The 12,167-nt window shown below is 43.1% G+C and overlaps 1 protein-coding gene across 11 annotated transcripts in view; it reads right to left on the bottom strand.

Moving 5' to 3' along the window:
* LARP4 (La ribonucleoprotein 4) overlaps positions 1-8,726 on the bottom strand; it is an 85,485-nt gene extending 76,759 nt beyond the window's left edge. For 5 of the 11 annotated variants that reach the window (XM_032293645.1, XM_032293616.1, XM_032293686.1 and 2 more), the window contains exon 1: positions 8,510-8,726. In XM_032293645.1, coding sequence (XP_032149536.1) covers positions 8,510-8,527 — 18 coding nt within the window. In that variant the 5' untranslated portion in view covers positions 8,528-8,726. Of the gene's footprint in view, positions 1-8,062; positions 8,156-8,317; positions 8,479-8,509 lie in introns of those variants that run through there. The other 6 variants (XM_032293680.1, XM_032293627.1, XM_032293676.1 and 3 more) reach the window with 5 other exon arrangements.
* Positions 8,727-12,167: the final 3,441 nt, after the last annotated feature.

Raw genomic sequence — 12,167 nt, forward strand, 5'->3', positions numbered from 1 at the left:
TTTGGGAGGCCGAGGCGGGTGGATCACGAGGTCAAGAGATCGAGACCATCCTGGTCAACATGGTGAAACCCCGTCTCTACTAAAAATACAAAAAATTAGCTGGGCATGGTGGCACGTGCCTGTAATCCCAGCTACTCAGGAGGCTGAGGCAGGAGAATTGCCTGAACCCAGGAGGCGGAGGTTGCGGTGAGCCGAGATCGCGCCATTGCACTCCAGCCTGGGTAACAAGAGCGAAACTCTGTCTCAAAAAAAAAAAAAAAAAAAAATACAAAATAGCCCAGTGTAAGTATTTCTAGCTACTAGGATTTTATACACTGTAATATGAAGCCTTGTGGGGGTGCTTTTACATCTTTATGTTAACTTCTATGCATTTTATTCCACTTTTCACCCTCTTTTTCTACTCCATTTGCAGTCCATTGTATCTATCATTTGGCAACACTTTTATTCATTTTAAAATTCTATATCAAGCACCAATAAGTATTCCAAAATCAAACCATTCAAAAACCACTTAGCTATTCACTCATTCATAATTTTTCTTGGCAATCATTTCACAATTTGTTTATGTACCTTTTTCTTCTGAATCATTTTTTTTTGTTTAGACAAGAGTTTCGCTCTTGTTGACCAGGCTGGAGTCCAACGGTGCGATCTAGGCTCTCTGCAACCTTTGCCTCCTGGGTTCCAGTGATTCTCCCAAGTAGCTGAGATTACAGGCTCGTGCCACCACACCCAGCTAATTGTTTGTATTTTTAGTAGACAGGGTTTCTCCATCTTGATCAGGCTGGTCTCAAACTCCCAACATCAGGTGATCCATCTCTGCCTCTGGCTCACAAAGTGTTAGGATTACAGATGTGAGCCACTGTGCCCAGCCTCTACATCATTCTGTTTTAAAAATCCACTTTCAGTCAGTGATATCTAATAATTATAAATGATTCTTTAGACTGAGGAAAAACTGAGTACTGTAGTTGGAGTGAAAGGCACAACACTACCTAATAATGACTATAAAATTAATGGAAGGCTGCATGCGGTAGCTCGCGTCCATAATCCCAGAACTTTGGGAGGCCAAGGGCAGATCACCTGAAGTCAGGAGTTCAAGACCAGCCTAGCCAACATGGTGAAACACCATCTCTATTAAAAACACAAAAATTAGCCGGGCATGGTGGTGCAGGCCTGTAATCCCAGCTACTAGAGAGGCTGAGGTGAGAGAATAGCTTGAACTCAGGAGGCACAGACTGCAGTGAGCTGAGATCGTGCAACTGTACTCCAGCCTGGGCAACAGAGCAGACTCCCTCTCAAAGCAAAACAAAACAAAACAAAAAAAACACCACAAAAAAACTGTTAGATGATGCTTTTTATGTTATATGTATTTCTTTTTTCTTTTTTTCCTTCTTTTTGTTATACGTATTTCACAATTAAAAATAGTTTTTAAAGGTCAGTTGCAAGGTCAGGAGTTCGAGACCAGTCTCACCAACACAGTGAAACCCTGTCTCTATTAAAAATACAAAAATTAGCTGGGTGTGGTAGAGTGCACCTGTAATCCCAACTACTCAGGAGGCTGAGGCAGGAGAATTGCTAGAACCCGGGAGGTGGAGGTTGCAGTCAGCCCAGATCCTGCCACTGCACTCCTGGCTGGGTGATGAAGCAAGACTTCGTCTCAAAAAAAAAAAAAAAAAAAAAAAAAAAAAATTTTTTTAAATTGGTGGCATGAGCCTGTCGTCCTAGCTACTTAAGAGGCTGAGGCAGGATTGCTTGAGCCCAGGAATTTGAGGCTGTGTTGTGCCATGATTATACCTGTGCATAGCCACTGTACTTCAGCCTGAACAACACAGCGAGATCCTGTCTCTAAAAAAATGACAATTAAAAAAAATTTTTTTTGAGACAGGATCTCGCTCTGTCACCCAGGGTGGGGCACAGACATGACTCACTGAGGCCTCGATCTCCTGGCTCAAGCAATCCTCCCACCTCAACCGTCAGTGTAGCTGGGACCACAGCACATGCCACCAGGTCTGGCTAATTTTTAAAATTTTTCTGTAGAGGTTGAATGGGGGTGAGGGGGTCTCACTTTGTTGCCCAGGCTGGTCTTGAACTGCTAGGCTCAAGCTATCTTCCCACAGTGTTGAGATTACAAGTATGAGCCACATTATCCAGCTTAAAACATGTTTTAGGCCGGGCGTGGTGGCTCATGCCTACAATCTCAGCACTTTGGGAGGCCGAGGCGGGTGGATCACGAGGTCAAGAGATCGAGACCACCCTGGTCAACAAGGTGAAACCTCGTCTCTACTAAAAATACAAAAATTAGCTAGGCATGATGGTGCGTGCCTGTAGTCCCAGCTACTCGGGAGGCTGAGGCAGAATTGCTTGAACCCAGAAGGCGGAGGTTGCGGTGAGCCGAGATTGTGCCATTGCACTCCAGTCTGGGCAACAACAGTGAAATTCCATCTCAAAAAAAAAAAACATGTTTTAATTATTTAAGAGTTATTAAAGTATCCTAGGGTGTAGGAAACTTACTGCTACCTAAGTAAGCAGCTGTAAGTACAGTTGGCCCTCCATATCCATGGGTTCCATATCTACAGGTTCTGTATCAGTTGAGCAATCAATCACAGATTAAAAATATTAAAAGGTCAGGCGAAGTGGCTTACGACTGTAATCCCAGCACTTTGGAAGGCTGAGGCGGGCAGCACCTGGGGTCAGGAGTTCAAGACCAGCCTGACCAACATGGAGAAACCCTGTCTCTGCTAAAAATACAAAAAATTTAGCTGGGTGTGGTAGAGTGCATCTGTAGTCCCAGCTACTAGGGAGGCTGAGGCAGGAGAATCGCCTGAACCCAGGAGGCAGAGGTTGCAGTGAGCCAAGATCTCACCACTGCACTCCAGCCTGGGTGACAGGGTGAGACTCGGTCTCAAAAATAAATAAATAATAATAAAAAATAAAATTCAGGAAAAAGAATCATTGCATCTGTACTGATCATGTAGACACTTTTCTTATCACTTTGAAAATAATACAGTATAGCAACTATTTATATAGCGTTTACATTGTATTAGGTTTTATAAATAATCTAGAGATGATTTAACACAAAAAGGAAGATGTGCATAGGTTATATGCAAATACTAAGCCTTTTTATGTAAGACTTGAGCAACCACGGTTTCTGGTATCTACAGAGGGTCCTGTAACCAAACCCTCGACAGATACCGCGGGACAACTGTCTTCATTTTCAAGGAAAAACTCAAAGACAGAAACTCAGTTTTAATAGTCACTCCACACCCACCCTTCCTGGCCTCTAGTTTTAATTTTTTTAATTTAAAAAAATTTTCAGGCCGGGCGCGGTGGCTCACACTTGTAATCCCAGCACTTTGGGAGGCCGAGGCGGGTGGATCACGAGGTCAAGAGATCGAGACCATCCTGGTCAACATGGTGAAACCCCGTCTCTACTAAAAAACTACAAAACATTAGCAGGGCATGGTGGTGTGTGCCTGTAATCCCAGCTACTCAGGAGATTGAGGCAGGAGAATTGCCTGAACCCAGGGGCCGAAGGTGCGGGGAGCCGAAATCGGGCCATTGCACTCCAGCCTGGGTAACAAGAGCGAAACTCCATCTCCAAAAAAAAAAAAAGAAAAAACAAAATTTTCAGCCTGAGCAAAAGAGTAAAACCCTGTCGCTACAAAAAAGGGAAAAAAAAAATTAGGCCAGGCACGGTGGCTCACACCTGTAATCCCAGCACTTTTGGAGGCCGAGGCAGGCAGATCACCTGAGGTCAGGAGTTCGAGACCAGCCAGGCCAACATGTTGAAACCCTGCCTCTTAAAAAAAAAGATTAAAAGCCGGGTGCGGTGGCTCAAGCCTGTAATCCCAGCACTGTGGGAGGCCGAGGCGGGTGGATCGCGAGGTCAAGAGATCGAGACCATCCTGGTCAACACGGTGAAACCCCGTCTCTACTAAAGCTACAAAAAATTAGCTGGGCATGGTGTTGCGTGCCTGTAATCCCAGCTGCTCAGGAGGCTGAGGCAGGAGAATTGCCTGAACCCAGGAGGCGGAGGTTGCGGTGAGCCGAGATGGCGCCATTGCACTCCAGCCTGGGTAACAAGAGCGAAACTCTGTCTCAAAAAAAAAAAAAAAAAAAAAAAAGATTAAAAAAAGCCAGGCATGGTGGTGTGTACCTACAGTCCTAGCTCCTTTGAGGCTGAGGCAGGAGGATCACTTGAGCTGGGAGGTGGAGGCTGCAGCAAGCAAGACTCTGTTTCCAAATAAAAATAAAAATTGGCCAGGTGTGGTGGCTCACGCCTATAATCCAAGCACTTTGGAGGCCAAGGTGGGCGGATCACCTGAGGTCAGGAGTTCAAAATCAGCCTGACCAACATGGTGAAACCCTGTCTTAATTTTAAAAAATAAATAAAAATTTAAAAATAATAAAATAATAAAAATAAAAATTTTGAATAAGAGAGAGAAATGAAAAAATAAAAAAATTACAATCTGCCTCCTCAGGGCTGAAAAGTCTTAAGTAACTTGACAGCATTCAGATGAAGGTAGTACATTGCAGTTTCAAACTTACAAAAAATGTGTTGTAAAAGAACTTCAGGCAGGTCATAATTGATGACCTGTGAATCATCCAAATTTCTATCTCTTCCCAGAGAGGTCCTGGACACTGTTTGTTTCTCCTTCAGAACAGAGGTAATTAAAAAAAAAAAAAATAGTCGGCTAGGTACGGTGGCTCAGGCCTATAATCCCAGCGCTTTGGGAGGCCGAGGCAGGCGGAACACTTGACGTCTGGAGTTCAAGACCAGACTGGCCAACATGGCGAAACCCACATCTACTAAAATTACACACACACACACACAAACTAGCCAGGCATGGTGGCACATGCCTGAAATCCCAGCTACTCTGGAGGCTGAGGCAGGAGAATTGGTTGAACCTGGGAGGCAGAGGTTGCAGTGAGCTGAGATGGAGCCACTCTCTAGCCTGGGTGACAAAGTGAGAGTCTGTCTGGGGGGAGAGAGGAGGAGAACCAACAATCTACTGAAGTCAATATAGTGGGTCTTGCTTTGTCACCCAGGCTGGAATACAATGGCACAATCACTGCTCATTGCAGCCTCAACCTCCCATACTCAAGTGAAAATCCTGCCTCAGCCTCCCTGGCAGCTGGGACTACAGGCGCATGCCACCACACTGGACCCTTGGGTTTTAAAAGTTGCATCTAAGTATTATTTACATAGGATTCCTTGTCTGCAATATATTCTACTCCAAACACAACTAGGTGGCTGACGAGTTCTAAACAAGCTTCCACATTCACTAGCTGTATAAACTTAAGCAAGTTTAAATTCTCTATGGCTTAGTTTGTTTTTGAGACAGTCTCTCACTCTGGTTGTCCAGGCTGCAGTGTAGAGGCACAATCTCAGCTCACTGCAACCTCTGCCTCCCATGTTCAAATGATTCTCCTACCTCAGCCTCCCAAATAGCTGGGATTATAGGTGTGTGCCACCACATCTGGCTACTTTTTGTATTTTTAGTAAAGATACAGTTTCGCCATATTGGCCTGGCTGGTCTCAAACGCCTGACCTCAGGTGATCCACTGCCAGCCTTGGCTTCCCAAAGTGTTGGCATTACAGGCATGAGTCATCACACCTGGCTGCCTTAGTTTATCACTAAAATGGGGATACTAACACCTTATAGAGACACTGAGACTTAAATGGATGTACAGTTACCTAGATATGCAAAAACATCTAACGTTTCTGACACAAAGTACCATATAAGCACATACTACTAGTATTATTGTTATATTGTTACTATCTATTCTACTGATTCTAGTAGGAAGTTAAGCTGTAATCTCTCCAGAAAAATGCACATAAGTAAAAGGTATTGAACACAACTGCAGAGGACCCACGGATCTCAGATTAATCCTGGCAAAGATGATCTAAAAGCAACTTGGTTTAGTAAAACCGCTCTTAACCTCTTTTGTGACACAGAACTCTTTAGTAGTCCAATTAATCTATGGATCTTTTCTCAGAGTTTTAAAATTTTTTTTAAATATATAGAATCATGAAGTAAGCAAATTATATTGAAACACAGTTGCCAAAATATTTTTAAATGTCTAATATAGCAATACAGTAAATAATATTTTTACATACAGCAAGTAATGAGCAAGGATATTTCAAGACATCTGCAAAAACTGCAATATATGAAAAAAAGTGATTTATCCTGGTGACAATGTCACAGACACTGTTGCTGCCATTGACATTTAAAGAATTTTCACTTTGTTTCCATTTAGGTTTCAGTTAGAAACTAGTGAAAATAGGCAAATATTTTCCTCAACCAAGCTCAGGTACTTACTTCCTCAATTCTATCCAAAAATCTAGATTAAAAACCTTTGACTTACAGGAAAATGCAAAAATAATTTTGGAGCCAGAAATTTATGTACTAGAAGCCAGACTTCAGACTTTAGTCCCTACATTATTTACACTTGAATGACCTTAGACATCCAACTTCTGAGCTTTGGTTCTCTCACTGAGAACAATTCCTCTATCATGAGGTTATAGAGATCAAATATTAGTTACTACAACACCAAATGACCAACATGCTGTTTTTGACTGATTTTAATACCACATATTCAGCCCCAAATATTTAAAGACAGTTAATTTTCAATAAAACTCATATAAGAACGACATAATGATTCACAAAGAAAATGATTAGTAGAGACACAACTTTATAATAGTTTGGCAAGACATATGGTATAGTTTGTCTAAACATATGGTATAGTTGGACAGGCCTGAATTGCTAACAGCCTGTCCATGATTTGACATCAGCATGGCCTGGACCTATCTAAATCCCAGTTACAGTACTTTACTTTTACTAAGTAAAGTTACTTTAACCTCTGGGCCTTAGTTTTGTCATCTTTAAAACATTGTAAGTATTGTTTTAGAGACAGGACAGGACCTAGCTTAAACAATAAATGGAGCTGTTATTAAAGCCTACATTTTAATAAAGCCAAAGGAATCAATTTGGAAGTCAAACGTTTGTTGTGGAATTCTGTCTATATAAACTTCACAATCTTTTTTCTGCCCAGCAAAACACATATACGAATAACTGGGGTATCTGCGTAGCATACCATTCCTAAAACAAACTGGCTGGCATGGCTAAAAATCTTATCTGATTTCTTATTCTGCCTAAGGAAAACAACAATGAGGATAAAAAACAGTAAACGGAATGAGTTCAGTAATTTTAAGTCTTTTCATGATTTCCTTGGAATGTTCCAATGAATGTTATAAATGTTAGATATACTCTTAGTAGTCTTTTTAAAAACTAATTTAAATATCTCAAACTTATCGGCGATACAAAGTTGAAGAAAAAAAACGTAAAATCATTTACTTACTTTATGTTGAAATATTACGAGGTAAGATTTTCCCACAACCCGGAAAAAAAAAAAAAAAAAAAGTCTGCCATAAGCTGGCCCCGACTCCGAGATCCATTATACAACCTGTAAATTTCTTCCATCATTGAAAAGATTCTTTTTATGAGCATAGTTAACAAATGCCAAGTTGCGAAGTTGCAGCTTTGCTGGTTTGACGTTTTCACAATATAAGAACAATATGATCTGGAATCTACTCAAAGCATTAGCCAGGCAGTCAGCTGACGCTCACTGCACACAAGAGGGCAGAATTAAGGAAAATTAAATTTCGTATTTCTGTAAGGTTAGGTATCCAACTCTATCTTGAAAACTAAAATAGGCCAACAGCAGACGTTCTAGTTAAAGTAATAAAAGTATCTCGTTGTTCAAATAACATTACAAAAACGGCTTTTCCCGGAAGAAGTTTCTCTCATTCTTGCAATTTTCTCTGTAAACGGCTTTTAATCGGCTCACAGAACCAACCCCTCATCACGCAGCTGCTGCTAGAGTAACTTTTACAAAAGGTCAAAGCGGTGCCTTTCAAGGCTTCTAAACCCTATTGGCTTTTCCACGATTCAAAGTAACTCGCTTTCACCCATAGAACGTTCCAGAGACCTAGGGACCTGGCCCGGACAGAATTTGGTGGAGGTGGCTCAAAGGAAGTTTTCAATTTTATTTTCAAAACACTTACCGCATTTCACCTTCCTCCCTCCGCGTTCCCACATGTTGCTCGCCTCCCTCCCAGAGGGCCCAGCGAGGACGCACTCGGCCCCCGGAACATGCCCACCTGATTACCCTCTCCTCCCTCAGACTCCGCCCCCAACCCCCCTATGCTGCCTCCTTTAGGAGATCCATATGGGACACTTTCCCCTTCCTCTGATCCTCACGCCACACCAGACCAGCCCTCCGTTCTTCTCCTTCAATTCTCCTCCACGACGGACCTCACCTCCCACAGCTTCCTAGAGTGTGGTGAGCGCGCAGAGGGGAGCTGAAGGCCTGCTCGGCCCAGGTGCTGTGTCAGCCTGTCTGCCGGTTCCGCGGCGTGTACGGCCCGGAAAGTCACATGGCGGTGGGACCGGCCGGCGCCTCCACACTCCTGCTCTCCTAAGAGCAGGACGAGACTAGCAAACCCACTCACCTCCACGAAAAGCAACATGTCGTCCTCCGCTAGGCCCAATCGTTCCCGCCGCCGCAACTCCAACTGGCTCACAGGCCCGCGCCCTAATTGCTAGGATAAGGACACACACACTCGCCTTGCCCCTCCACCCGGCAGTGGACCCGGCTCCTCCCCCGCCGTCAGCCGCTGCGGCCTGACCCGCCCAGTTCCACCTCCCTTAAAACAACAACTGCTTCCGGGTCTAGGGAAAAATTGTTTCCGGGAGAAAAGAGATCTCTCGGCGCGCTCAACTTTTGCACTATCTTTTCCAGCAGCAGTGTGGGATGTACTATCATCTCTCCGGGGTGGGGGACGATTAGAAGGAGACGCCATTCTGTGGCAAGGGGATGTGTAAAAATCTTAATGATACATTTTATCACTTGCCAGATAGCTACACAGCACTCATAATTCCGCCGTTTTCATAGTTCAAAATCTAGATTTGATTTTAAAATACGACCTTGTCAAAGTGCACTGAACAAACGTCCAACCCTGCTGAAAACGTAGTGGCTCACAGAAAAAAAGTAGACAAGAAAAAAAAAAAACTGTGAGAGTAATAAACATATTAATAGCCTCTACTGTACTGCTGTATATTAAATGCTCACATTGCGTTTGGCACTATACTAAGCATTTTATGTTAATTAATCTTAAAACAATCTTATGCAATAAATACTACTATTATCATTCATTCCCATTTCACACTTGAAGGGGCCCTCTAGGAGGTTGGGTTTCCCTTAAGCACCCTTTTACTTTTTTTTTTTTTTTTAAAGACGGGGTTTCACTGTGTTGCCCAGGATGGTCCTGATCTGACCTCGTGATCCGCCCGCCTAGGCTTCCCAAAGTGCTGGGATTATACGCGGGAGGCACACTGCCTGGCCCCCTTAAGCACACCTTTAAAGAACTTTGCCCCAGGCTCACTTGAATTAGTTACTCATATCTCTGCTTAATATACAATAGACCCAGCGCCTGTAATCCCAGTACTTTGGAAGACCAAAGCGGGTGGATCACGAGGTCAGGAGTTCAAAACCAGCCTGGCCAAGATGATGAAACCCCTGTCTCTACTGAAAATACAAAAATTAGCTGGTCGGGCCGGGCGCGGTGGCTCAAGCCTGTAATCCCAGCACTTTGGGAGGCCGAGGCGGGTGGATCACGAGGTCAAGAGATCGAGACCATCCTGGTCAACATGGTGAAACCCCGTCTCTACTAAAACTACAAAAAAATTAGCAGGGCATGGTGGCGCGTGCCTGTAGTCCCAGCTACTCAGGAGGCTGAGGCAGGAGAATTGCTTGAACCCAGGAGGCGGAGGTTGCGGTGAGCCGAGATCGCGCCATTGCACTCCAGCCTGGGTAACAAGAGCGAAACTCCGTCTCCAAAAAAAAAAAAAAAAAAAAAATTAGCTGGGCATGGTGGCATGTGCCTGTAATTCCAGCTCTTTGGGAGCCTGAGGCAGAGAATTGCTTGAACCCGGTAGGTGGAGGTTGCAGTGAGCAGAGATCGAGCCACTGCACTCCAGCCTGGGTGACAGAAAACAAAACTCCGCCTCCAAAAAAAAAAAAAAAAAAAAACCAGTAGCATATATATATATATATATATATACATAATATATGCTACTGGTAATAACACTTAGTCTGGATAGTCTCTTCATTAATGTTCTACCATTAATTCAAATGAAATACAATAAAAACAAAATTAATTTTTAAAATTATCTTTATAATTTTTTAAATTTTTTTTTTATAAAGACGGGGTTTCACCATGTTGGTCAGGCTGGTCTTGAACTCCCAATCTCAGGTGATCCGCCCACCTTGGCCTCCAAAGTGCTTGGATTACAGGCGTGAGCCACCACGCCCAGCTATAATTTTTTATAAGATGGTCCAAATTCCTTATTATCTTTAGCAATATATAGTAGCATCTATCCCTTCCTTAATACTCCCACTTCTACATCCTAGTTCAAACACTCATCTTTTGAAATAATCATGTCTTGGCAGGGAGGGGTTGCTCACGCCTATAATCTCAGCACTTTGGTAGGCTGAGGCAAGCCAATCACTTGAGCTCAGGAGTTCAAGATCAGCCTGGCCAACATGGTAAAACATCATCTCTACTAAAAATACAAAATAAGCCGGATGTGGTGGTGCACACCTGTAATCCCCGCTACTTGGGAGGCTGAGGCAGGAGAATCGCTTGACCAAGGAGGCAGAGATTGCAGTGAACCAACATCATGCCACTGCATTCCAGCCCAGGCAATAGACTGAGACACTGTCTCAAAAAAAAAAAAAAAATAATAATAATAATAATAAATAAAAATTGGCCAGGAGTTCTGGATCATGCTTGTAATCCTAGCACTTTGGGAGGGCAAGGTGGGTGTATTGCCTGAGCTCAGGAGTTTGAAACCAGCCTGAGCAACATGGTGAAACGCTGTCTCTACTAAAATACAAAAAAAATTAGCGGGTCATGGCAGAATGCACCTTTGTCCCAGCTACGTAGGAGGCTGAGGCAGGAGATTCGCTTGAACCTGGGAGGCAGAGGTTGCAGTGAGCAGAGATCCTGCCACTACACTCCAGCCTGAGCAACAGAGCAAGACTCTGTCTCTAAAAATAAATAGGCTGCTCTCAGTAGCTCACGCCTGTAATCCTAGCACTTTGGGGGACCAAGGCGGGCAGATCACCTGAGATCAAGAGTTTGCGACCAGCCTGACCATAATGGAGAAATCCCGTCTCTACTAAAAATACAAAATTAGCTAATTATGGTGGCGTATGACTACAATCCTAGCTACTGGGGAGGCTGAGGCAGGAGAGTCACTTGAACCTGGGAGGCAGAGGTTGCAGTGAGCTGAGATTGTGCCATTGCACTCCAATCTGGGTAACAGGAGCGAAACTCTTGTCTCAAAAACAAATAAATAAGAATAAGTAAATAATCATGTCTTGATTTTTCCAATAGATTTTTCTATTCTATTATCTTTAAAATCTTCCTAAAGTGAAGGTTCCATTTTCACAAAACAGCTGTTACTTGATTTCAAGACTTGCCATTCTGATCTCATGTAATCTTCCTTGCTTTGCTGCAAACGGAATCTCCTCAGATACCAAATTCATTCGACCACCAAACTGCTGAAATCTATCTCAGACCCACTAATCTGGTCCACAGTAAACTCCAGTTAGGTTATCTCAGTGATTAAACCAATCTCCTTACTTTCTGCCCAAGATACAAACTCATTAGCACTCACCTCCAAAGCCATGGCTCAAGGTATCTTCCCTGTCTGTATTGCCTCCATTTGTCAATCAACCTTCTCTCTCCATAAGGTTTTTCACAGACTCTGCTTCCTACAGATTTCTTCGTGTCCCTCTAGCACTTGATTGTTATATTCTATCTTAAATTTTTTTCTTTATCTGTTTTTTGTTTTTGTTTTTGTTTATATTCTTCAGTTTAGGATAATGGCAGCTGCATAGTTTTTCAACAAATGTTTCTCAGATTGAAAGGGAAGTGGGACTTAAAAACTAACTTTAAGATGCCTTCATGTCCACTTGCTGATTGATGAATTCCATGCTGCATAAAAAGATGCAAGTGAGAGAGAGAGAGAAATAACACACAGTTAGTGTAGTTGACAAGCATTTAGGCTACTTTGTGAATGCCTACTGGGGTAAGCAATGCA

This window comes from Sapajus apella, unplaced genomic scaffold (assembly GCF_009761245.1).
Source record: "Sapajus apella isolate SASKATOON/1434 unplaced genomic scaffold, GSC_monkey_1.0 scaffold2, whole genome shotgun sequence".
NCBI classification, from domain to species: Eukaryota; Metazoa; Chordata; class Mammalia; order Primates; family Cebidae; genus Sapajus; species Sapajus apella.